The sequence below is a fragment of the Zootoca vivipara genome, chromosome 1 (genome assembly GCF_965207765.1).
Source record: "Zootoca vivipara chromosome 1, rZooViv2.hap1.1, whole genome shotgun sequence".
Lineage (NCBI taxonomy): Eukaryota > Metazoa > Chordata > Lepidosauria > Squamata > Lacertidae > Zootoca > Zootoca vivipara.
In genome coordinates this window covers 90,200,164-90,226,697 of record NC_142582.1, presented here as the reverse complement: position 1 = coordinate 90,226,697, position 26,534 = coordinate 90,200,164, and the positions used below count along the sequence as shown (strand labels likewise).

General features: G+C 41.2%; 1 protein-coding gene and 1 long non-coding RNA gene across 2 annotated transcripts in view; one reads left to right on the top strand and one right to left on the bottom strand.

Annotated features, from left to right (window-relative positions):
- DPF3 (double PHD fingers 3) overlaps nt 1–26,534 on the top strand; it is a 207,938-nt gene that overhangs the window by 167,162 nt on the left and 14,242 nt on the right. The window contains exon 8 of the mRNA XM_088670137.1: nt 784–912. Coding sequence (XP_088526263.1) covers nt 784–912 — 129 coding nt within the window. The remainder of the gene's footprint in view (nt 1–783; nt 913–26,534) is intronic.
- Nucleotides 4,787–8,706, bottom strand: LOC148687664 (uncharacterized). Its single transcript, XR_015950153.1, has 2 exons — nt 8,568–8,706; nt 4,787–5,463 (listed from the first exon to the last, which is right to left on the bottom strand). It is a non-coding gene; the product is annotated as an uncharacterized LOC148687664 (long non-coding RNA).

Genomic DNA, 26,534 nt, shown 5'->3' with positions numbered 1-26,534 from the left:
AACACAGTCTCTGATGAACCTCTGCCACCAGGCAAAGACATTTTTATTTAGACAGGTCAGGCTGACTTGCCTGTTGTAATTGGTTTTAACATGTCCTCTTTAATCATTTTAAAAACGGCCGGCCCTAAGGGAAGGCTGGGTGGCGCAATGCGCCAGGGCGCTGGGCCGCCAAGGGGTGCCGTGTTGCACCCGTGGCAGCTGCGCTGCGCCTGCCAGACAGCCTGGCCGCCCTCCCGCTCGCCCTTCTCCTTGCCTCCCTCCCTCCCTCCCGCCGCGGGTTCGAGTCCCGGCCTCAGCCTGGCGGGTCAGGTCGGGGGCATCGCAGCTGAGTCCGCCCACCCGCCGGCTGCTCTTCCGCGCAGCAGCACCCTCAGGTGGGAATTGCGTTTACTTATTGGATTCCCCCCCCCCGCCCTGCCCACTAAGGTAAATCCAGATTACCAGGGGTCTGGGGAACACGGGATGGCATTTTAATGTCAATGATCTTGTGTGATTGCTGCAAAAAACCGAAAAGCAACCTCATGTGCATGAGGCACACTAATCTCACAATACTGTAAATACTCACCAGGACTTGCTTGTAGTCTGATCCTGTCAATTTAATTTTCAGCCGTAGAGCACAGGAGTCATGGGGCACCCAGATACATGCACTGGGCAGTTTGAACTAGCTTTATCCCAGTTATTCTGTTGGTCAAATGTATTGTTCAAATCCATGTAGAGAAAAGAGTGAAAGTTGCATTCTTCTGCATGTCTCCTGATTTAAGCAAGAATGTTTCTTACCTGCAGCCCAGAAAGGACCAGATGGGGCCATCATTTCCAATAACTACTGCGATTTCTGCCTTGGAGGATCTAACATGAATAAAAAAAGTGGACGACCAGAGGAACTTGTCTCATGTTCAGACTGTGGGCGATCTGGTAGGTGATTCCTTATTGTAACTTCCTGTGAGTGACTGACATGTGTAAATACCTTTTTCTCATACTTAGGAATTGTGGATTTATTGTTATGTTTTCTTGTACAACTGGAGTTGGTTAGACACGTAGTTTTGGGTGGGCATTTTAAAAACCGTATATACAGGTGAGATTTGTTCCCATTCAACTTGGATAATTATTTCCACTGCGCTCTCCTCTGCCTCTGTTTCTGCCTCTGTCTCTCTTACACGCATACACACAATATTGCATGAGACTGAGGATGTTTGTCAAACATTGTTCTTTACAGTGCAATACTACTGAAGAGGGTTTTTATATATATAAAAAATCTGCTTTTAATCTACGTGCGTCTGTTTTAATATAAATTGTGATCGTTTTATCATTATCATCTTGAGATTGTCCAGCTCAGTTGCTGAGTTTGGGGATTGTTTGGATGTTTTCATTCTACTGGGGAGGGGGGGGTTGTTTTTAACAAGGAAAAAAGGAGCTTGTAACAATATTTACCAACGTTTATTCCATTTTAAACTTGTTTCTATTTTTTTGGGGGGGGATTTGAGGAATATAATCTCATGGGTTAAAATCATAATGTTCCATCCAGTTAGTTCTTATGCACATGATTATGAGCATGCAGCTCTTTCCTGCGCAGGCTTTCACAGATGTAGGGTTGGTGACTGATGGTGTGTGTTGGTGAAAGGAAACTCCCATGCACATAAGAGAGGCTGGGAGGATGTGGTGGGTGTCTGTATAGTGTCTATAGTAACAAGAACCCTCCGAATTTGAAATCTGTTGCATTGATTCTGCTCCTGACATTAATTACATGGTAGGATAATCTACTTTTTGTTGTCCAAATGATGCAGAAACTTCTTCTAAAAACCAGTAGTCAACTTTTTATCAAAACCGGTGGGTCACCAAAACTCTCCCTACTCCTTCCAAACTCTTGCTGGTGACAGCAGAATGCTATTTTGTGCTTTACAGAGAGTAAACAAAGCACAACAGATTTATGCTGCAATCCTGTGCCCACTTTCCTGGACCCTAGTGGAGAGCAAGAAAAAAAAATTTTTTAGCCTGGCCCCCCCCCCCACTCTGACCTGTCCCATATTTTGCCCGACATATCCTTTATTTTAAGCTGACCAAAGGTGACAACCCAAGGTCCATTCTGCATACATTTAAACGTTAAATTGAATTACAAATACACACATTCATCTGCTAGCTGAGGATAAGACTCCATGCTTATAATCAATGCGGTCATTTATAGCACCAGCCCTACCAGGGAGCCAGTGTGGTGTAGTGGTTAAGAGCGGTAGACTCCTAATCTGGGGAACCAGGTTCGCGTCTCCGCTCCTCCACATGCAGCTGCTGGGTGACCTTGGACCAGTCACACTTCTTTGAAGTCTCTCAGCCCCACCCACCTCACAGAGTGTTTGTTGTGGAGGAGGAAGGGAAAGGAGAATGTTAGCCGCTTTGAGACTCCTTCGGGTAGTGATAAAGCAGGATATCAAATCCAAACTCTTCTTCTTCTACCATTAGGCTGAGTAAAGTGGCTGCCTTAGGTAGCTGGCTTTGAGTGTCACGAAATGGCAGAAAATTCTTGGTTATTTTCAGTGCTTTTTTCCTAGAAAAACGGTATCAGTACTCCAAAGCTTCACCCTCCCCAAGGGCAACATGAGGCTGAGCCTCCATAGAACAACTGAATACTGCATACTGGCAGGAAAAAACAAAAACAAAAAACATTGGTTGTTTTAATTGACATTGTTGTACTTTCCTGGGACAGGAAGAAGCAGTTTCAGGAGTTTCTACCTTAGGTGCCAAAATAACTTGACTGGCCTGAGGTATTGTGTACCTTGACTTCCAGTGTAGGCAGGGGCAGTTTCTTCTCTGCCTCAGGCATCAAAATAATTTGGGCCTGCCTTGTAAAACATTAAAGCTTATGCCACAATAAATCTGTTAGTCTTTCAGATGTGTTCCTAGGTTCTGCTAGGATTGTGCTTGCCATTGGGGTGCGTCAGCTAAAGTTGGATCCAGTTCTTCTGGGCTGTTTTTTGTTTTGGTAGCCCCTGTCTATACAGTATTTCCAGCATCCCTAATTTTACATTATAATTTAGATATAAAGCTTTTTCTTAGTCATTTATTTTTCATACAGTATTTGCAAACCACCTGCAGAATGTGACACGTAGACTTTCTAACTATAGAGTCTAGTATATTAGTAGGGAGGGGGAGATGGACACTCCCATGAATGGAATCCTTTTGCAAAGCAACTATTATTCAGTTTGAATTGTTTACCAGAGTCAGTTATCTGTTACACGGATGTCTGAGTCTGTATATAGCATGTTGGGTACAAGCACATACAGTCTGGGTGGCACATCATTCTTAATTCTAACAAAAACCTTACTCATTTACCCATTGAAGAAACTTCCTTTATATGACCAAAGGAGACAGGTTAACCTCTTTGCCTGTATAGACATAGTAAAATCATTAAGTGTTACTATTTTACACGTATTTTCATCTTTGGAAATATGATTTGTACATCAGAACATTTTCTGATACTTGTATATCAGAATATTTTCTCGATATCCACTTCCTTCATCTATTTGAAGTCCTGCTAATTGGAATTATTGAACAAGAAACAATGTGGGTATTGTCGTTTCACTCTCCGAAGGATGGATCCAGGAATATAGTGTATTTTGAAAATTGTGTCACAGTTACATATTATATTAGAAACCTTTTTTTCCTTTGGATGAAATGCTTTTAAATGTTTAAAATTTGCTTTATCTGCCTTTTTTATATATGTACATATCTACAAAGAGAAACTTTACTAAGTTGGCAATATGTATTTACTTATTTACTAGTTCTGGAAAAGTTTCCCACTTTGTTTTACAAAAGAACTATACCATTTAGGAGAACAGGTGCAGAAAGATCAGGATGAGGGTGTTTTGGTTTTTTTTTTAAAAGTCATGGAAAACTCTTGAAATGGATTATTACTCTCAAATAATACATTTAGGGCAGTTGATGCCAAAATGAAGGCCAGTCATCGCACCCCATACTCTTAATGGATTCCCACTATTACACACAGTATGAGTTGTTTTAAAGCTGCTCAAAATAATCACCAAAAAAAATATGTTTTCTGTATGTTTTAAAGAGAGGAAAACAATATTAACCCTTTTGCTGCCTTAGTTTATGGGCAACTGTGATGGTTGTTTTGCTTTTTACTCTTTCAAATGCAATTCAGTTTATACTTTCCTTATTGCTCCTGCTGTTGTTCTGCTGCTCTGTTATCAACCTGAACCTCACTTTAGATATATACAGACAGACAGACAAATACATATATTTGTATGGCTGGGAGATCTCTTTACATATTTTGAACTGTTGAATAGTGATAATAAGCGATAATGATGAAATTAATGGTTGATGCCTGTTGCTTAACCCATGTGCTGATATATTCATCATACATGTCAGCTCATTTGGGAAGAGAAAGCAGGAAGGAGGAGGCAGCGGCAGTGGCAGCGGCGGCAGCAGCGGCAGCAGCAGCACACACTACGGAGGACTTGTTCGGTTCCACATCTGAAAGCGACACCTCAACTTTTCACGGCTTTGAAGAGGATGATTCAGAAGAGCCTCTCTCAAACCAGAGCAGCAGCTCCCCATCCACAAAGAAAAAGGGCGGCTGCTAAAATAACTAATCACACACAAACTCTATGAGCTACTTCCTGCCCTTTTTGCTACGTTTATTGTGGCTGTTGCATCTCTCTCTCTCTCTCCCCCCCCCCCGTTAGACCCATTTTCACTTTTGGATGTGTACACTGAAAGCACAACAGTATATATATTTTAGAAAACTTCCCTTCTCTTTTTATTAAGAAAAACAACTGCAAGTTTTTGTTATTTTATTTTCACGATCATTCATGCCCCCTTCTTTTCTTTACAACCACTGAAATGTAGACGTCTTTAACAAAAATAAGTAGTAGAAAGCTAATTTTCTGGACTTTTAATATATATCAGCCAGATACAAAAATAAAAGTACAGAAGGGTTGGACACCAGGAACCCGCCTCATAGAGTGCTTATATATTTATTTATATATTCTATATATTATTAGAAAAAGAGAGACATTTTGAGTTTAAAAAAAAAAAAGCAATGAAGTCTACTTGATAATCTTAACTACAGAAAGAGAAACCGCTGTGGTATGGATAGTTCCAGATGGAAAGGAAACTCAATCCCTTGCCAGTGTGACTTTTGCACTGTGAAAAGTTTGCATTTACTGTAGCACACTGGATTTTGTGACTTCCCCCTTCATATTCCTGCTGTCCTCACCTTTAACAGTTTGAAAAATAAAAAGGCAAGGAAGATCAACAAAGGACATAAAACTGAGGAATTTCTTGCCTCCTTATTTTGGACACATTTGTCGTCTGTAAGGAATGCTTCATCTCTCCCCACCTTGGCATCTTTTTCTAGCCACTGCTTTGTGTTTTACGTTTCGCTCCTTTACCTTCTACGTTGTGGAAAGACATTTCCAAGCACAGGGATGGAATACAACCAAGTCACAGATTCTGCAAAAATGAAACAAAGGATGTGAACCTTGAAAAGAAATGAAAAGGAAAAAAAATACCTCACGTTTCTTTTACTTTTTAAAAAACAAAACAAAAACCCATTTAGTCTTATTTTTGATAGCTCCTGTTGAAATAAACCAAAGCAATACTCGCTAATCTTCAAAGGGCAGTAGAAAAGACAGAATCTCTCTCATTCCACCACCATAGAGCTGAGCAGCAGGATTGCAAGGTATGTTCCAAAATGAAGTATGTTTCATTGTTTGTGAAATGCCTGTACAGTACTTAAGTTTGTCCCAAACTATTCTGCATTCTTGTTTAAAGAGCACAATGCAGACATACTGGCTAAGTTTGGGTGGTCATATCAATTTGAAATTGCTTTAATATCCTGGCTTGTTCTGGTTGGTAACCATAGTTTCCTGGTTCAGGTGACACAATAAACTATGATTTATTAGAAGCTTCTCTTCATTGCTCATGCTGCAAAGGGAAGAGCAAAGGGCTAGTAAAGGTGGGATATGATTATCATAACTGGGCCAGCACTCAAGTATGGTTAGCTTAAGATCCCCAAAGTGCAGCATGGATAAGCACTATGTTTGCGTTGTGTTGTGTTGTGTTGTGTGATCTTTAGTTCTGACCTAGACAATTGTAGAGTTCCCGAGAGGAAGCCTGACCCTAAGATAGATGGAAGTTTGAAAAAGTGTCATGGGGTATATATGTATGTGAGGTGTGTGTGTGTGATCCATATTTTATATTAATGATTGTTTCCTGTTATTATTCTACGAGGGCATGTTACTGCTTGCTGTCCCCTTAAAATAGATCAGTGTTACTTTGACTTAACATAGGAGGTTCTTCTCTAGGAAGGGCTGGGAAATATCCCTATATGCCAATCAGTATATACCAGCCTTCCCCAACCTAGTGATTTCCTATGATGTATTGCAACTCTCAACAGCCCCAACCACCATTGCTGATGGGAATTTTAGGGCAAGACATCTAGAGGGGTCATATTATGGAAGGCAATAACAAACTAAATGGGCCAAGGGTCTGACTTTATACTTCTACGTGCTTTAATTGATAATAGGATTATGATCAGACCATATCTTTGTGTGTTACAGTACTCCCATATATATCAAGGTCCCAGCAACAGCTATGTACAGTGGTGCCTCAACTTACAAATTTAATCCGTTCCGAAGGCACCTTCGTAGGTCGAAAAATTCATAAGTCGAAAAATGCCATTGGAAACGTGATTTCCCATAGGAATGCATTGGAAATGAAAAAATACTGTATGTAAGTTGAAGCAACCCTATCTAAAAATTCGTAAGTCGAAAAATCCCTATCTAAAACCGCCACAGTTTTCCCCCCAGATGTCGAGACATTTGTAAGCGCGCAGCCATTACCCCCATTCGTAAGTCGAAAAATTCGGTTGTCGAGTCGTTCGTAAGTCGAGGTACCACTGTATATATAGCATCATTGGTGCTTGAATGTTTGCAGAACATTCTAGAGTGATAAAGCAAGAACTGAGAAAAGGCGGCATTATTTAGAAGGGACTTCTGGAAGGCAAAGTTTTTTGTGGGATGTGGAGGTGAAGAACTTGTAGCCTAGTACAGAGCAGTCCTAGGGAGCGTGAGTTTGAACTTGGGTTGTGGAAGCACCACCCTTCATTTAATAAGTACAGAAAAGAAACTGTGCTCTGTTTCCCACGATACATAATCTCATTATTGCAAGAAACAGGGGTGCAACTTGCACCATCTGTTCCAGCCTCCTGACTTGATATTGCCTTGCGGAAGGCGATTCTTTTAAAATGAGATTCAGAAACCATACTAAGTACACAAGTAAGTGAGAAGATTAAGGATTTTATTCTAAAACAGCAAGCAACGTATACATACCAAGCAAGCATTTCAATCTGCCACTTGGAAGCCCTCAAGAATGGGCAAAGTGACTCCCCCAGGTGGCCTCAGTTTGCATGGCCCTGTGGCCGATCAGTCCAGGCACAAGCTTCAAAGAAACTGCCCAAACAGTCCAATTTCATAGATAGCCTGTGTATCTATGTGCAGACCATCCCCTCCCAATGCCCCACTTTTTCAAAACAATGTCCAACATCAAAGAAGGCACCCAGCATTATCCTCCACAACTGATTAAGGCAGCTGTGTGTGCACCTCCTCCCAATGTTCTCAGGCCATTAAATACTGTTCTCACACCATCAAAAACTTAAGAACGAGGGAGGGAGAAGGAACAGATGCAGGAAGGGTAACCATGTCAGGTCATTAACTCCTCAATACATTTTGTCTTCCGGATGCATTTCCCATACAGATATCTCCCAAGGCCAATGCTGTAGAGATTCCTCCTCCTCCTTTTCTTTCTTTTTTGGCACTATCAGCTGTTTTCTCACAAATCATTGAGTTACGGAGAGCAGTACCTCCTAATACACAATGGCAGATAGGTGGTAATCTGAACACTGCATCCTCTCCTAATATTTGCCAATTTGATAAAACATAGTGCCTAAAAGCACCCCATTTTAACTACTGTGATTGTAGCAAAAATAATCTTATAACTATATATAATGAGATGGTCCATAGTTTCTGTGTTGGACACCCATGTGGTGAGGGCAGTCTATGTGGTTTCAACCCCCCATCTATTACTCATTGTTAGAAGTTGTTCAAATTTACTGTTTTTCAGCCTGTGGCTGTAGTTCCATAGATGCAGAAAATCATTCCTGCTAAAGCCTGGAGCAGATCAGATAGTTGATAAGCATAGCCTGTAGAAGGGACACCATCTGTGCTAAATGCCTTCTGTGCCTGCTGTCATATTTGAATCCGGAAAATCTTCATGAGAGGCAGGGACAAAACAAAATTTTCAATCTGAAAGTTGGAATAGGCCCAGGTATGGTTCTTTGGGAATTTTGCTCATTATAGTAATATCTGCCCTCTGGATGTTCTGCTCCTAGGTGAATGAAAGGTTACAGCAAACGTGCAAATGGAGAACCCAGAATGGGAAAGAAAAACACCAGACAGTTTGGGTAGGGTCAGTTCCTTTTCTGACAGGTAGTCCAAAGGACAACGCAGCCCCTTAGCTTAGCAGTTACATACAACTGTAGCATAAAGTAATCCTACCTCAGTCTGTCCCAAGAGATAGCTCACAGCAAAAGTAATAAAAAGTATTTCCAGCAACTTGCCCTCCTTGCAGCGTTCCTACGCAGATTAAGTTCTAGCCAAGCAACAGGGGTGGAGGCAAAGTTGCTATAAACACAAGGGCATTTTATACTTTAGATTGTGCTGAGTCACTCTCTGACTCACTCACAAGTTTGCCGACTCACACTTAAGCAGCTGCAGGTGTAGGACAAGCACACCCAGATCAACCCTTTCTTGTCCTTTTTCTCTGCATGCATAAATCCACATACACTAATAGTATTTCCATAAGTGTGGTGTGTGTTATTTGCTGTAGAACCCCAAGTATCTCAGCTGTTAGGTAAAGGTAAAGGGACCCCTGACCATTAGGTCCAGTCGTGACCGACTCTGGGGTTGCGCGCTCATCTCGCATTATTGGCCGAGGGAGCCGGTGTATAGCTTCCAGGTCATGTGGCCAGCATGACAAAGCCGCTTCTGGCAAACCAGAGTAGCACATGGAAACACCGTTTACCTTCCCGCTGTAGCGGTTCCTATTTATCTACTTGCATTTTGACGTGCTTTCGAACTGCTAAGTTGGCAGGAGCTGGGACCAAGCAACGGGAGCTCACCCCGTCACAGGGTTTCGAACCGCCGACCTTCTGATCAGCAAGCCCTAGGCTCAGTGGTTTAACCACAGCGCTACCTGGGTCCCCTGGGTCAGCTGTTAATAAACCTTTAAAATCTCCATGGTTGTGCAGATATGGTTGAAAACACAGACTGGGCCACAATCCAGCCCATACTTAAGCCCATTGAAATAACTTGGTTGAAGTACACTAATTAAGTAATGTATTGTAGGTACAAATGGAACCACAATCCAAAGGACTGCATAAATTGATTTGCTTACCAATATACTCCCAGTCAGATTCCCACATTCATAAACTCCCATTGTTGATATTTCCAATATATTTTTTCTCCTATTACCACACCTTTTTTCCTCTCTTTTTGAAAAAAAGAGAAAGAAAATACTGAGTCAATAACAAAGGATGCAAACTAGGTTCATTCAAAATAATCCGTTTTGCATATGAGCATAGAATTTGAGTTAACTTGGTGAAATATTTGAATTTGGCTGGTGCACAGTATGAAAATCCTTTCTTACTCCTCTTGGTTTCAGAATTCAATATTGTTCTTCAGCAAATGTTTCAATTATGAAGTGTGAGTGTGCCCGTGTGCCCGTGTGCCCGTATAGAGAATGGTGATGGTGGTGTGATGTACTTTTGTGAGAAGTAGTCATTGTGGCTATTTTTAGCAGCTCATAGGCCGAGGTGTTGGTGTCAAGGATAAACTGCAAGTTTTTCATTTGATTCCAACATTAAACCAACACAGCTATGATTGCCATTTATGGTTTGCAGTCCTTAGGTTTGTAGTCACAGAGTTGTCCTGAACTGTAGCATTGCCGTTCTTTGTTGCAGTGAAGTGTATAGTGCTGGCTTTAACATTTGCTCCTAGTAATGTCTAGAGGCAATAAAGCACAGGGCCCCTACACTTTTTTTTTTAAAAAAAGTTGGAGAGTCATCAGGAGGAGTTTTCACCTCAGCAGTCCTGTGGCCGGTCAATATATACGGTACTTGCTGAAATTCACTCTTCTGTGCAACTGTTTCAGGCATATGAGCACTTCCATTCTTGTTTGTGGACTCTGTTCAATAGGAATACTGTAAACTGAATGTGCAAAGAGCAGCAGACCCCGTCCCATGTGTTCTGCCTGTTGTATGAGGCTTGCTTTTTTAGTTTTCCCTTTCATTGCCTCTCCTTCTGCAGATAACGGTCCTGCGCTCACTTAAGATTCTGAATCCATCATCCTTCAAGAAAACTGTTGGAAGAAGCCAACCAAGAATAGCCAGGATGTTCTGATCTTCCTCTCATTGCCTGATCCTTTCATACCTGTGTCTCATCCCACACAGGAGCCTGGACTGTGGAACGCCTGCTGGCACTTGCTCAGAGAAGTCTTGGGGATTCCCTAAGCTTGTGCAATACAAAGATACCCTTTCCATTTTATTTTATTTTTTAAAAAAATCCCTTTCTTTTAAGTGTTGTATGAGTTTGTAAGTGTGTGCGTATATATATATATATATAAAAGCCCAGGTCAAACTAGAACTGATTTACAGTAGAAGTGACTGAAAACAACAAACAAATGAGAGAGATAAAAACCTTGACAAAAAATAGAACAAGTTATTTTATTTATTTGAATATTTAAGAGAGAAAAGTAGTGCTGATGTTGCACAGTATTTTTGTTTAAAATGCATTTTACTTCAAAATTTAAAAGCAATTCTTGTGAAGAGGGGATTTTTCCCTAGAGTGCTTAAATGTAAGATAAAGACTGACTATTTGCTTTCAGGTTAATTTTTTTCTTTAAGTTATGAAAATAAAGATAAACTCTGCTTTCTCTTACTTTAAAGATGCCATTCATACACATGCTGGGTGTTTTGTTTTTTGTTTTCCAAACTGGATGTGGTAAGTTTTAAAGTTGTTCTGGCTTATTTTCCTGAATGTCTGCTAATGTTTCCTGCTTGGATGTATTGTATTAGGGCAAAAGTCAAAACTTTGAACAAAATATTTTGGAAATGAAATGCTGGGTCTTGGACAGTTGTTGTAACAAGGACTATAAGCACAGTCTCCCCAGCACTATCATCTTACAGGAACTTTGGGTGTTACCAGTTCTCAGCAATAATGCCACTGAAACTAGGTGCTTATAAAATAGATTCCGTTGTCTGAAAAGAAGTTGTTTTCCTGCGTGGATTATTCCACTCGAGACCTATCAGCAGCTAACGGCTGCTTGCTATAGTCCACAAATAATGTAAGCAACTAAAAAAGAAGCAACCAGGACAATACATCTGGAGAGAAACCTTTTTCTCTACAACTGTTCTAAGAGGCATTTGAAATAATATTTGGGAAGAGGCAGAATATTAAAAACAATCTTTCCAGGAATAGTTTATACAGGCAGAGTTTATACAGTTGGATCTAGCCACAGGTCATAGTTCTCTCTATAGTAATTTGTTAGGACCAACATGTGATAGCTGGTGCTTATATGACAGCTTTTAAAGAGTGATCCCTACCTATTCTGGGAAGGACGTATGAACATGACCCCAGGCTCCAATTGATCCAGAATAGTTCTTGGGAAAATCCAATTGGAAAAGCCATTCTGATAGAACTTTTCAGTGGATATTTGCTTACCAGATGGTGTCAAAAAGTTGATTGTGTGAGCCTTCGAATTGTACTGTGCAATGTACTTCTATGCACCTTTACTTGGAAGTAACACTCGCTGAGTTAAAATGTGACTTACTCCTTAGTCAGTGTGCACAGGAGTGCTTAGTCTGCTATACGATTTGGTTTTGAGTAAAGGTAATGACACCATCCCTATACAATTTAAACCTGAAGCCTTCTCCTGAAATTCTTAGAGCGATCCTGCTCTAAGAGGACTGAGCAAACCCAGCCATCATGCATTCTCATTGAGCTTGCTCAGGAGTCCAGGGGAGTGAAACCACTTTGAAATATACAACTGTACAGCAGTGGTGCTATGAATTTTGCATGCTCAGTTGTTCTTTCAGGGATGCTGGTTATGGGGGCAATGCAGAATCCAGTCCAGAAAAGTATCAGACATGTTCAACTCAGTAGGTCAAATCTGCATCCTAGGGTCAAAAGTGAGGAGCTGGAGCTCCAGAACACTTGCACATTAAAATCAATGGCAGAACTCTTATTGGGGTCAGTGACAGAAGACCCAGTTAGACAGTCGCTTCAGTGATTTCGCTTGGAAATCTGCAGGCTACCTTATGCTGCCATTAAAAACAAATGTTCCCATTAGATACAAAATGCACAAACTGTACTAACTTGTGTTTTGTGTTCATTTAAAATCAACTTCCAAGGCGCCTCCTGTATACTTCTCTGTAAATATTTATTTACCCAACCTTTTTTTAAAGGAAAAAAATTGTGAAACTGCAATTGTTGTACATAGTTTTTAAAGGTCCTCATTGTTTACAATGCTGTCCTCCATACTGAAAATAAAACTTCCTTCTCTACTTATTTTTGTTTGCTTTCCCATGTGGTAAAATATTATTTCAGTTTTCAAAAAACAAACAAAATGCAATGTCTAACATACCTTTTTTGTTTTGTTTTCCATTGTTATTTTGACTTTGTCCATAGTCATAGTCAGTGGCTGCTGTGAAGGTAGAGAAGAGAACAGGATGTGCAAGGCTACCTTATGTTGTGTCTAACTTTTCGTCCGTGTAGCTCACTCCTGCCCTGCTATCTACTGTGGCAGTTTGACTGACTCCAAGGTTTCAGGCCAAGGTCTTTCTTAATGGGAGATGCATGGGGAATTGAACATGGGGCCTTCTGTAGGCAAAGCACCTACCACTGAGATGCAAGGCAAAACTACATGTTCCACTGGGCATGTAAAGAAATAGCATGGTTAAGCTGACCAGTTTTATTTTGAAGAAATAAACCTCCAAAAGGCCATTTAAAATCCATTCTGGGAGCTCCCAGGTCCAGATTAGGGTCCCCCACTGGATTCCCACTGAACCCCCAACTACTGTTAACTCAAAGATTCTGTCAATCACATCTTCAGGTGCAACTGGGGAGATTCTCTGTGGGAAACTGGCTTGGAGTCCCTAAAGGCCGCTTTTCCTTCAAAACAATGCTTGTTCAATATGATGTGTAGTCTGGCCCTTCCACAGGTGTCAGCCCCTCCCAGCCGCTCCCGCAGTAGCTTATGCACGAACTACGGTGTGTGTGTGTGTGTGTGTGTGTGTGTGTGTGTGTGTGTGTGTGTGTAATATAATAGGGAACCAAGGGGCAGAATCCTCTGGAGAAAACTGCACGAGAGTTGCATGCTACAGCTATTGTACATTCCCATATACATTCATTTCAGTGGGCTTTCAGAGCAGAACTTCCAGAAGGATTGTGATGAATCCTTAAAGGTTTAAAGCACAATGATAATTGCTTAGGAATGCTTAAGTCTTCATCAGTTAACTAGGAGAACAGTAGTCCTACTGAACTCAGCGGGACTTACCTCTGAAGCAAACATGCGTAGGATCAGACTGACAAGAATCAAACTACGCATTTGATTTCTTTTGTAAGGTCGATGTACAATTCATAGAAACTTTAAAATTAGTGTGGCAGCCTGATCAGTAGTATATATAATGAAATGTAAAACCAAATAGAATCCTGCAGTTGTTCCTCTCTTAATGTGTATATATGTGTGTACACACACACACACCACACACACACACCACACACACACACACACAGGCCATAAATTGACCTACAGTTAATGTACACTTGAGCTCCTTTCAGATTTAAATGCAGTTTGGTGTGTACAAAATATAAGCCCATTTCTACACTACAGAGCTCCCTATGAATAGGAACTTCCATTTCTTTTCCAAAAGAGGATAACTACCATGTAAACCATTTTGCTAGCATCTCTTTAGTCTGGACTCTAAATCATGTTAGAACTAATCAGAAAGCAAAATAAAATTATTTGAATCTTTAGTTGGTGTTAGCGAGAGTCAGACAGCTCAGTCGGTAGAGCATGAGACTCTTAATCCCAGGGTTGTGGGTTCGAGCCTCACATTGCAGGGGTTAGACTAGATGACCCTCGTTCCCCTTCCAACTCTATAATTCTGTGATTATATGATTCTGTGTTGTGATTAATTGAAATCATTTGGTTTACATATTTTTGCCCAGTTGTGGTACACTCTTGCTCCTGAGCTGGAAGCTGCCTATGAAGCATTAATAGCTCGTGATACTGCTTATTCAGTATGAGAATGGGGAGCCCTGCTCAAGTACCTTTAACACAGAAATTAGGTATTTCCCCATCTTGTAGCTCTTGCAAGGAAATGCCAAATATACCTGCCAAATATCTCTGTGTTAAAGGTGCATGAGTTTCAACTGATTTTGTGGGGTGGGATGGGAAATGGCAGGGAAAGGAAGTAACTCTTATTTTTATTTGTGGCAGAGGCTGTTATAACAGCATTAGGCAGAACCCAATTTTTCTATTACCCTGATATTTTTAAAACTAGCATAAGCACTAAAATGTGAATTTGATTAACAACCCTACAAAATAAGCACCATATTCAGTAATACCAAATTCTAAAAATTCCCCCTCCTCTTTCATGAAAAGCTTCTATATTTCAGGATAGAAACTCCTTTAACAGCACTGTACTCAATATCATTAGAAATACTTGACTGGGCTCCAATTTAAAGGTCTGCGCTAGTACTGAATGACATGCAGATGAGGTCCAGCTAAAAACTGCTACAGAAACAAAGATTTATAGTAAGTACAGTAAAACGAATGACAGTTTGAAGCAGCCTTTGTAGCCATTGCTTGATGTCAGAGATGCAAAACTTTGGAAATTATTCACAGGTGTTAGTCCTTTCTGATCACCTTGTCTGATAGTTCTGCCTAGCAAAAGAAGGTTATATCTCCCCTGTAGAGTTGAGATTTAACTACAGAAATGTTTTTGTGTTTTGTTGTAGAGGCGATTATTATAGTTCCAGTTCATACCAGTGTTCTCATCAGGGCTTTTGGCAATACTTTAAAGTACAGTTTGGTGAAATGGTGCTATTTTTCACTCTGTCACTGCTATGCCAGCATTAATAGGACAGATGGGTTGAACTGTACTTTAATCAGCACATCTTTCCAATGGCCCCTTTGTAGATATATCTGGTGAAATGGGTTGAGTGGTTCCCCCCCCATGCCCCCAGTATGCCATCAGAACTATGCCAAATATTTCAGGACATGTAGCAACCTGAAAACTTCTTTCCTCAACTCTGATAAGACATGCTTATACATTATTCATTTCTCAGTAGCGAGTTCAGTGACTTAGACCTCTAAGTCTGTTATAGAGGCCCAATTTCCTACACACCATCCAGCCTTTAGGGAGATCTATTTGATAACTAATTTCAAAAGTTTTAATGTGCCCTGAAATCCTTTCTTAACTAGAGTTTACAATGCAATCCCAACCCCCCAACCCCACCCCTGGTAGTGCAGCAATAAAATTGCTAGCACATTTGCAAAGCTAAGCAGGGTCCAGTATGGTTTCAAATTGGATGGGAGAGCACATGTTCAGATGCCTGCATTGCAAGGGGGTGGGACTAAGTGACCCTTAAGGTCCCTTCCAATAATAATAATTAATAATAATTTTTTATTTGTACCCCGCCTTCCCCGGCCAGAGCTGGACTCAGAGCAGCTAACATCATATAAATAATACAATATGCATAAAAATAATAATACAATATGCATAAAAACAAGCAATCAATCGATTAAAATGCATCCCAAAATTGATTCAAATAAATTAAAGTTAAAGTTAAAACTGGACAAATGACAATCCTCAGGTTAAAATTGAAAGTGGGTAATACTCCCCAGGACCAACTGTTTCCACTGACATTGTAAGGACCTGTGAGCGGGCTGGGAAACCTCCTTCGTGCTTGTTCTTATACAAAGAGAAAATGAGTCAGACTAAACCCTGACAAAGGCCTGGCGGAACAGCTCCGTCTTGCAGGCCCTGCGGAAGGATGTCAAATCTTGCAGGGCCCTGGTCTCTTGTGAGAGAGCGTTCCACCAGGCCGGGGCCACGACCGAAAAGGCCCTGGCTCTGCTCGAGGCCAGTCTAATCTCCCTGGGGCCTGGAATCTTCAGGGTGTTGTTATTTGCAGACCGTAAATGATTGTATTCATATCTACTTAGAAGTAAGACCCACTGAGTTCAATGGGACTTTCTTCCAGGTACTGTAAGCATTTTTGTGCAGCAGAAGCTGCTCTTCCATAGCAATTCCGCCTGGTATAAAAGTGGAATTCACCGCGTGCTTGCAACCTTTTTTCTATAGTAGTACCAGGTACATTAGAAGCAATCAGTCCTGATACGGTTTTCCGAACTTCAGGATGAGCTTCACAGCCCCAGCCATCTATTTGCTAATGGCTTGTGCTAAATGCAGATCTTGAGGATCAACTGCTAGTACAGAACTAAACATGATAACCATATCTTGCTAATGTTTGTTCTGTTTCTAATGGAAGCAAACTAAATTGGTTCTAATTGAAAAGAAAAGGAGGGGAAATCAATAGATCATTCTCTTTAATGGGAAGTTAAATTTTAAACATTGAACTCACATCAAGTGGTTGAAATAGTCTCTGAAGGTAAATAACTGAGCAGAACTCAGCAGAGAATCTTCTTATTTTGGTTCGGCCTTTATTAGACATGGAAATTAGAATAGTACATTAGTATTACCATCAGGTGTCAGCAGGAATAAATGTAAAAGGCGGAACTATTGAACAGTGCGTATCTGTGCATGACACAAACAGTTAAATCATCATGTGCACATGCTAGCTATGTGTATTGCTGTACTTAGTTTAGTTCTCAGTTTACTAATTATGGGAAATTATAATCTTCCCCCACAATATAACATAAAATGTCACAGTAAAAATTGTTTCTGAAGTGTGTTGCTTAGTACTAGAGTTGATAGTAAACAATATATCATTTTCTAAGAAAGAAACTGCTAGAAAATTGGAAATAAGATCTCCACCCCCTGCTTAAAGGCACCCATTCAAATGTATTCCTATCATTTAATAGATCAGCTGTATCTTGTCAAGCTTCTTCAGAGCCCATGGGTAGAGATCCCTCCGATGAAGAGTGTTAGCACATGGTCTTTGCATCCCTTAACGTTTTGTGTAAACCTACAGACTTCTCTATCTTGTTAAAGATATAACTGCAAAGCCTTGTGCAATGACTCTGAATCGAAAGAGGATACGCTGCATAGCTGCCAAGTTATCCCTTTTTTACAGGGATTTTCCCTTATGCTGAATAGGCTTCCTCGCGAGAAAAGGGAAAACTTGGCAGCTATGATACGCTGTCTAATTCCGAAGGTATGTTGACACCAACCTTCTCCAACCAGATGCCCTCCAGACATTTTGGACTACAATTCCCATCATCCCTGACCATTGACTCTGCTGGCTAAAGCTGCTGGCAATTGGAGTCCAAAACCACTAGAGGACCTCAGATTGGGGAAGGGTATTTTACACAAACAAATAAAGGTTCAAACAACCTTAACTGCAACCTCCCCTGGAGCTGCTATACGAACTCTTCACATATGTTATTCCAAGTGTTTTCAGTTCAGTATGACTCACTGACACATTGTTGACCTGGTTCATAGAAAATGTGATACACTTGCTCACATTTGGAAAAGCTTTCTGACAGTAAGAGCTGTTTGGCAGTGGAACAGACTCCCACGAGAGGTGGTGGACCCTCCTTCCTTGGAGGTTTTTAAGCAGAGGTTGGAGGGCCATCTGTCATGGATGCTTTAGCTGAGATTCCTGCATTGCAGGGGGTTGGACTAGATGACCCTTGGGTCCTCTTCCAGCTCTTAAGATTCTACAGTTCTACTGTATTGAATCTGCTCTCTCTCATATTTAATAAGCAACCGCTAAATAATCGTAGGAATGTAATGGAAACGCCAATGTAAGAGCCATATAAGATCTGCACATCCCACGTCCACATAACATCTAATAATACAAAATTAATCACACTATTCCCTACAAACAGGATATATTTAATCATAAAAATAGGCAGATTGTCAATTGTCATATTTCTTTTGTGGATTAAGAAGAACATTCTTCCAGTTACCCTACCTTGTTACCTCTTCCTCCTCCCAAGTTTACATAAATATTTGAATTAATGCTAGCTTTTTCCGATACAGGAAAAGCCACTACAACAAATCCCTTTGTTTCTTGTACGTACAAAATCTGTAGACACGATGCAAAATACCATAATGAAACATTATGCTTTTCAAAAAATACTTGAAAAGACAGAAGATTCAGTATCTGGGTGATCTTTCGGTTTCAGAAGGTCGTTGGGCTAGTTCCAGGTGAGAGTGAAATGATAGAGGATGCATTTGAAACTTTCTCTTTCATTCATCAACAAGAGAAGCCATTGCAGTACAAGGGCATAGATTCATTCTTTGTAAGTATTACCTTAAATCTGTCTGTCTGTTGGGCAGCACTACAAATCATGCACACACAATGCTGCCTGTTTGTACTAACCCAGTAAGGATGAGAGAGAAGCTTTATTGCATTGCATTATAGCTTTATAAGGAAGTTTAAAGGTACATGTGTAGTTTGTGGGAAATGGTGTTGTTTATTAAGTATTTGGGGGCAGGGGAGGGACAACCACAAATTCTGCTACCCTGAATTTTGAGCGTACCATGACCATGTCGTTTTTGCTTGGCTGCACATTTTGAAAGGGTTAGTGAGCTTGCAAGTTGATTGAAAGCTCTGTGGTGTGTGAACTGGCCCAGGCTGAAAACTTCCTGAGGCCCTGCAGAAACTGATTCCCCTGATGAAGTTTGCCGAGGGTGTCATGATGGGTGAAAAGGGGGTACAGAGGGAGCACCCCCTTGTAGCTCTTGCATTGTGGTAATTCACCCAGCCTGTCTTTCCTTCCTATCAACATATTGTTTGTCTGCCCTTAGCTCAGCAGTCAAGTATAGCAAAATGCCCTTGCAGAGAGGTACATTCAGCATGAAAGATTTGCCCAGAGTAAGTTAAATTTTATGTACTTTTGATTGGTAGTACCGGTATCTTATAGGTTGAAGAGGCTTTATTTTCAGGGCGCTTACATGACAAGCTTAAATTCCAGTTTTACATATCAGTCTTCCTGCTATTAAATCCCCTTGCTTTGCATGAAGACAGGTTCCTTCCCTGTTGGGATTGTTAAACTGTCTAACTGCCTTTGGCAATTAGCAATTCATTCCCCATAATGCTTTGCTTATTGTAATATGTACTGAGGGTGTGTGTGTGTGTTTATCTGTGTTTTCTGGAGGTCGCAGTGACCTAATTCACCCCCAGGAATTGAACAGCGTTGGGCGCCTTATCTAGTGCATTAACAAGCTGATGCATCAATATAAGGTCATTTGAGTGCTTCCCCAGCAGATTTCATAGGCAAGGAGCAAGCATTTCCCCTAGCAACTAGGAATGTCAGAAAGGGGCAGTTTGGTAAAAGTTGAGGCAATGCACTAGGTATTTAGCCTGACAAGGAGAATTATAAGGAAGCCATGTTATCAACAGATCTCAGGTTAAGGCTCCAATCAATAATTACTGCATGCTTGGGTCCAGGTGTCAGCCCTGCATCTTTAATGCCTTGGTGTTTGTTTGTTTGTTTTTTAATTTATTAGCAAAGGCTCTTCATTGTCAGGATACTGAAGGTGAGACAGTTCTTGGGTGTGTAACTCAGCTCACATGTTAGCTGTTTGGCATTTCCGAGATCGAGACCAGAAAAGCCTCTGCCATTAAAGTTGGATGGATGCAGGTTTTGTTTACCTTTGTACATGCACCTCTCTGTTCCTTACATTTTGTCCAGAAGTGCATCCTCTTGCACTAATCTGTTTTCCTCTTTGTGACTTCTTCTTGTGTGTTCTGTCTTGTAAGGGTTCCAAGAAGGGTAACATTTTGAACTCTGCTACTGTATTTTTCTCAAAACCCTTGATTCATATCCTGAGGATCTGGTTCTGTTGGGATTACCTCCAAACTTCTGTGTAGTGCTAGGTGTTTTAATATCTTCTCTCTTTCCACTTCTCTCAGTTTCTCTTTCACCACTCTTTAAGTTCGGGTTCTTTACATTTCCACATCACTTATTTATTTTTTATTTTAAAAGCCCCCATGAAAATTCAGCAACATTTTAATGTGAATTTATCCGAATATACACATTTTTGCAAAGCCATTTCCCCTTACACAATGCATTTTTGTATGCTATTTTCACTAGTACTATATAAATTTTTATGCACACCACAAAAATGCATATTTTTGTACATGGTACTTGGCTGGAAAATTGCATTGCAAAATTTGGAGAAGTGCAAAGGATGGCTGTATTTCAGTTTGCATACTGTTTAGAAAAGCACACATTTGTATTTCTTGGCCTTTCCAATCTTGCCTTTACTATGTTAACGAAGCTTATTTATAGAGGATGAAAAGTCAGCTTCTCCCTCCTCTATGTCTGAAGTTTCAAGAATTTTAGGTGCAACAAAGAGATGCATTTTATTGGGTTTTCCAGTGAAAATATGGCCAATATTCCTACCATGAAGTCCTAGTTTCATGTGCATAGTTGTTTAATGCAGGGATCTTGCAATGGGAACCACAGTGGTTGATACAGAAATAGATGGTTGGTTGCATTTTGGCATGGAGCTGTGAGCAATCTTGAGCTGTTTAAACCCTCCAACAGGGATGTCTTAGATAAAGATGTCTTAGAGCAGTGGTTTTCAACCAGTGTGCCTTGGCTCGTCTCCGTTGGGCCACTAGGACTGGGGACATCCTCTGCCCAGGTCCCTGTGGGGCAGCATGAGGAGGCACCTTCCTTTGGGGCAGGGGGGAATGTTCAGAGACTAGGGGCAGCAGCAGCGGCTGCCTGGAGGACTCCCAAGGAGAGGGGAGAAAAGAGGAGGCTGAGGGAACACTCTACAAGGGAAGGTTTCGAAAAGAGGTGAGGGGCTGCCAGCTCTGCAGGCAAGGGGTGACCTAACTGGGCTCCTGAGCCCCACAGGGGTGCCGCGGAAAGAATGCAGTTGGTCAAGGGAGCCGTGGACTCAAAAGAGGTTGAAAACCTCTGTCTTAAAGAATGTTGTCTTCTAGTTCTATAAAGCATAACTACTTTCCCCTAAGACTGACACATCATTTTACAGGGGTTGCTGTGATGAGGATTCCTAGTTTAGCTCTGTCTTGAGCCTTCTTTATCTTTGCCTAGGTGTCAAAGTGAAGAACCCAGGTGTGATGTCTTGTTCCTTTAACTCTTCATCTTAAAGTTTTTACTTTAAGAAGTTTTACTTCTTCTTTGATTCTCAGTTCAGTGAAAAGGAAGCTTGCCATGGTTGCTGAGCTCTAGCCAAAATTTATAATACATGTAACTCAGCAAAATGTATTTACATACAATGTATTTCTTTTTAAGCCTGAGTTTAAAATATAAACTATAATTAAAACATGAACGATCACCGAGCAGAAGCTCCAACTAACCTCTTGCCACTTAAAGCTCAACCAAATAGTCACTTTGGCGAGTATGAATGGAAAAGGAATGGCATAAGAATGGATCATGTTCACAATACATCCCTTTCTTCTGAGAGCTTAGTATGTCACTTTATAATAGGAATTGATGTGCAGATGGTATAGTTAAGATGCCATGATCATGGAGATATTGATAGGACATATGAGGATAGTGCGGCATAGTATGTAGGGAAAACCTGTCAGTAGTGAGTTATGTATTTGATTTTTGAATAGCTTTGTAAGTGTTGTGGTAAAGGTAAAGGGACCCCGACCATTAGGTCCAGTCACGGACAACTCTGGGGTTGCAACACTCATCTCGCTTTACTGGCCAAGGGAGCCGGTATACAGCTTCTGGGTCATGTGGCCAGCATGACAAAGCCGCTTCTGGCAAACCAGAGCAGCGCACGGAAACGCCGTTTACCTTCCCACTGGAGCACTACCTATTTATCTACTTGCACTTCGTGCTTTCAAACTGCTAGGTTGGCAGGAGCAGGGACCGAGCAACGGGAGCTCACCCCGTTGCAGGGATTCAAACTGTCGACTTTCTGATCAGCAAGCCCTAGACTCTGTGGTTTAACCCGCGTGGTAGACACCTATTTGATCTGAGATGTAAGAATAGCAAATCTAAGCATTTGATCTATTTAAAATAAATTATCCGCTAACTTTAAACTCAGACACTAACAAGCCTTTGAAAAGTTTGTTCTTTTTCTCCTTCAGATATGTAATGTCCTTTCCCCACACCATAGTGGGCCAGCAGAACGAACAGATTTAAGTGCCACACGATGGGATAGGTATATATGTATATAGTTTTAATTTTATCAATGTTTAATTGTTTTTTAATGATCGTGTTTTCTTTGTTCTTAGCAATTCTTGTTTTTATCTGTAAGCCATCTTGTGTCCTGTCAGGGCAGAAGGCGGAGTATAAATTATTATTATTATTATTATTATTATTATTATTATTATTATTATTATCTGGTTGTGAGTAGTTCTCGCAGGATCAATTTGGTGCTGGGTGCTGGCAAGGAACAGGTCCAACAACTGCTCTTGATAATATAATTGGTAATTTCTAACACTATTAATAGAAAACCAGGGAATTTCTTGTAACCAAAAGAAACTTTCATTATCTTTTCATCAAACCTCTGTGCACTTAACTGCCTGTGAACTGTAAGCATCAACAACACATAAATTGTTTCTCTTACTTGAAAAAACCAATAACTTATTCTATAAATGGAAGCTGTCATGTCACAAATCTATTGTTTCTTGAAATATTCTTAAGAGGGTAGATCGAGGCTCTAGGTGGGGTGGAGCACCCCCTGACCTCGTGTCAACTGTGGCCCCATGTAGGGGTTCAAGTCCAAAGCAGGATTTGTTGTGTGAAGCATTGGGAAATAAAACTGAGCCAAATGTGAAATTGAAAGTATCAACACAGTTACGAGAAGCAGATACACAAAGCCATGTGTAAGGGGGACTCCCTACAGGGAGCCAGCCCCCATCATCCTAACATCCACCTCGCCAAGCACAGGGAGCAGTAGTGGGTCTGAAGCAGCCAGGGGAGAAGGGAGAGACTCGGAGGGAGAGAGAAGCCAGTACGCAGAACGATGGGAAAGCTCAGGGGAGGAGAGATGTAGGCAAGGGCTCAAGGATTCCACCGCCTTGAGCAGAAGGAGGCTGAGAGGGCATCACTCCTTCCGGCACAAGAGTTAAGGAGAGCACCGCAACGCAGGTCAAGGGGGAGGCGTTTTGGGGTGCCCTGACTACTTTGCTGGTGTAGAAACAGACGTACACCATTGCTGGATTCAGATTTGGAGAGAGAGGTCATGTTTTAAGCTATCTCTGCACTGTAAATACTTTGCACAATAAAAGTCTTTAAAGACAAACTGGACTCAAGCGGAGTTACTCTAGAGTAGCCACGACGACCCTCTGACACCATGTTAATGTGGCATGTATTGATTTTACTGACATTTTGTAGGACAGGTCATGAAGATGGTTGGGTCTTACACAGATCATTAAAATAGTTCCAAAATAAAGGGATAGCACAGCATGGCCAACATAAGCTTAGCTGTGCTTCTGTTTTCCATAACAAAAGAGCACTTGGATCCTTACAAATTGAAGATAATGATAGTAATAGCAGAACATTCTAAAGCAAAACTAAAGTAAGAAATAATGGGGACGAGAATGGTGATTTGGTTGGATATATTTAAAGCCAGGGAATTCTAAAGCCCGATAAGAGAATAGCATATGAGTTAGATAACCCACGGGTAACCATTGTGAACATTAGAAATTGCAAGGGTACTGACTAATGTTTTGGGAATTAAGATTGCAAAATTACCAGAGAGAAGACCATCTCTGATAAACAAATCTTTCCACTACAGTGTTTAGACTTTGTCCGTCACTGACCAATTGTCCACCGAACTGGGTAAATATGATTTACCTCAAGAACAACTTGCAGACCTGCTGAGAGAGTAGCATTAAGTTTTCAAATCTGTCCTGTGATTCAGGAACCCACAACTATTTGAATTTGGGGTTAAATTTGTAATCAGGACCTGTGCTTGTGGATTCTGTTTAGAAAACTACCGCAAGTAGAAGAAAGAGAGTTCAGAGGGAAAGAATGCAGTCTGAGCAGTGACTGTTAAAAATAAACAAATAAAAAATAAAAAATAAAAGTCTTCCAGAAACAACACTATATATCAGGAATATACACTGGGAACCTGATACTATTCAAACATTATTGGACTCCACCTCCAATCACCCCTGACCATTGACCATGCTAACTGGGGTGGAGGGGAGCTTTTATCCAACAGAACCTGGAAGGCTACAGGTTCCCTTGCTTCGTCGTGTAGCATTTGTATCTTGATCCTGTAGTTTTTTACACAGAATAAACTCCTGCCGAGTTCAGTGGGTTGTACATCTAGGTCATGAATTGTTTCCTGGAGTTTTAATTCTGAAACAAGAAGAGAGCTATCACTTTGTTGTTGTTTAGTCGTTTAGTCATGTCTGACTCTTCGTGACCCCATGGACCATAGCACGCCAGGCACTCCTGTCTTCCACTGCCTCCCGCAGTTTGGTCAAACTCATGTTTGTAGCTACGAGAACACTGTCCAACCATCTCATCCTCTGTCGTCCCCTTTAAACACAATTAAATCCTGGGAAGTCAATTGGCCTACTTTTGGTAGTGACTTTGTACTGTCCTTTAATTATTGGAGCATTGGAGGCTGAGCTGGTAATGGTATTGTGTTGACTCTTAAATTGCACAAACTGGTTTTTCATGACTTTAGTGTACACCCCGCCAAGGTTTACACTGGAAAATATAGCCACCGTGTATCCTAGGGAAGCTGTTCTGTGATTACATGCTCCTAGTTAGCTAGATGAAAGGCCTTATAGGTTGTCCTAAGAGAGGGACAAGATCAGGGAAGGGCAGAGACACAGCACACAGCTAAGTTTTATTGACAGCTTTTCAGCAGCATTGAGCTTAGGAAGCTGCCAAGACAAGGACAAGGGTGTAAATGCTGAGATTTGTATTTTGAATGCTGGTTAGCCTAAACTGGGCCTTGAAGCTAATATTAGAAATACAGTAGGGGCTTCCCATTGCCATCCACTGGGGGAGCGGCTTTGCCAACCAACATAGACCTGGTCCAAAGGTTATTTTAAGCCAAATATTGGTTTGTTTTTGGTTACAGCTTGTGGCTCCATGAGCGTGGGTTTGGAGAACCTTGGCTTAGCTCAGCCTAGTCCAGTGTAGCAGCAAAAAGGACCAGGGAGAGGCAAAGTGGCTGCATGCTGCTTTCTGGAGCCTGCACATTCATTCATGTTAAGCCAAGGTTTGTCTTAGTATGAAATGTGAATCAGGCTACACTCTGCTTTACTGTAGGTGTGGCCCATCAACCGTTGACCAGTTAAAATCCATAATGGCCCTCAATTCCCAGTTACTCAAATGCTGAATATGGGGGTGTACCAATGAGAAGAAAATACCAACCTGGAGTGATATCCTGTCTTTACATTCTTTGAGTTTTCCTCCCTGAAGTCCACCTAACCTAAGCACTCGCCTCCAGGCTGCTGTCATGCAAGGCTAATCAGATGAGGGAGCTGCTGTCTTAGGTCCTAGAGCTTCCCTCCTGGCCCACTTGGCACAACCTCATCTTTGTTGCAAGGAAAGCCATTTAGTAAAAGGGGGAGGGGTAGATATATTATTATTTTTTTTAAGTAAATGGCCATTATTTTTTCCTGAAGTCATTAGGGTTGTTGTTTGGAGGGGATATTGATTTGCTTTAAGATGTCTGGTTGCTGTGGCTGTGCATATGTGGCCACAATTAATCTTGTGGCGGAGAATTCGCTAATGAAGAAGCATAAATGAGCTGTGTTAAGGTCGTTAGTGGTCATTGGATGTCTGCATACAGCAATTGCTCCTGCCCTTAATGGCATTTCTGGTCATTAAGGTTTCACAATTAATGACAACCGCTCTTTTTAAATATGTGTGCGTGTTGGGAAGCAAGCTCTTCTTCAAGAATTCCATCTGTTTTCTCTCAGATGTGTCTGACTTACAGTATTCTTTTAGAAAGAAATCCCTTCACAAAAACCTCTGTTTTTAATTCTGGGGCTGCTGTAAAACAATGGTGAAATGACCAATGAATCCAGAGATGATTGCAAGCTAGGAAACGGTTCTACTTCAGGGCTGGTTCTACTTCAAAACAGCTGACTGTGATGAAGAGTTTGCGTTTTGCTGGAGATTCTGTGTAAAGAATGTGCATGGGCCTTTGGTGAAAGAGGACCAAGGCAGTAATTTCTGGGATTCTTGTTATGGGATGCCTGCCAATGAGCGAACGACAAAGTGAAGGGAAGTGCACAGAAAGGAGAGCAAGATTGGGGAAACTTTAGGGAGCGCCGCAACCCCAGAGAAGGTCACGACTA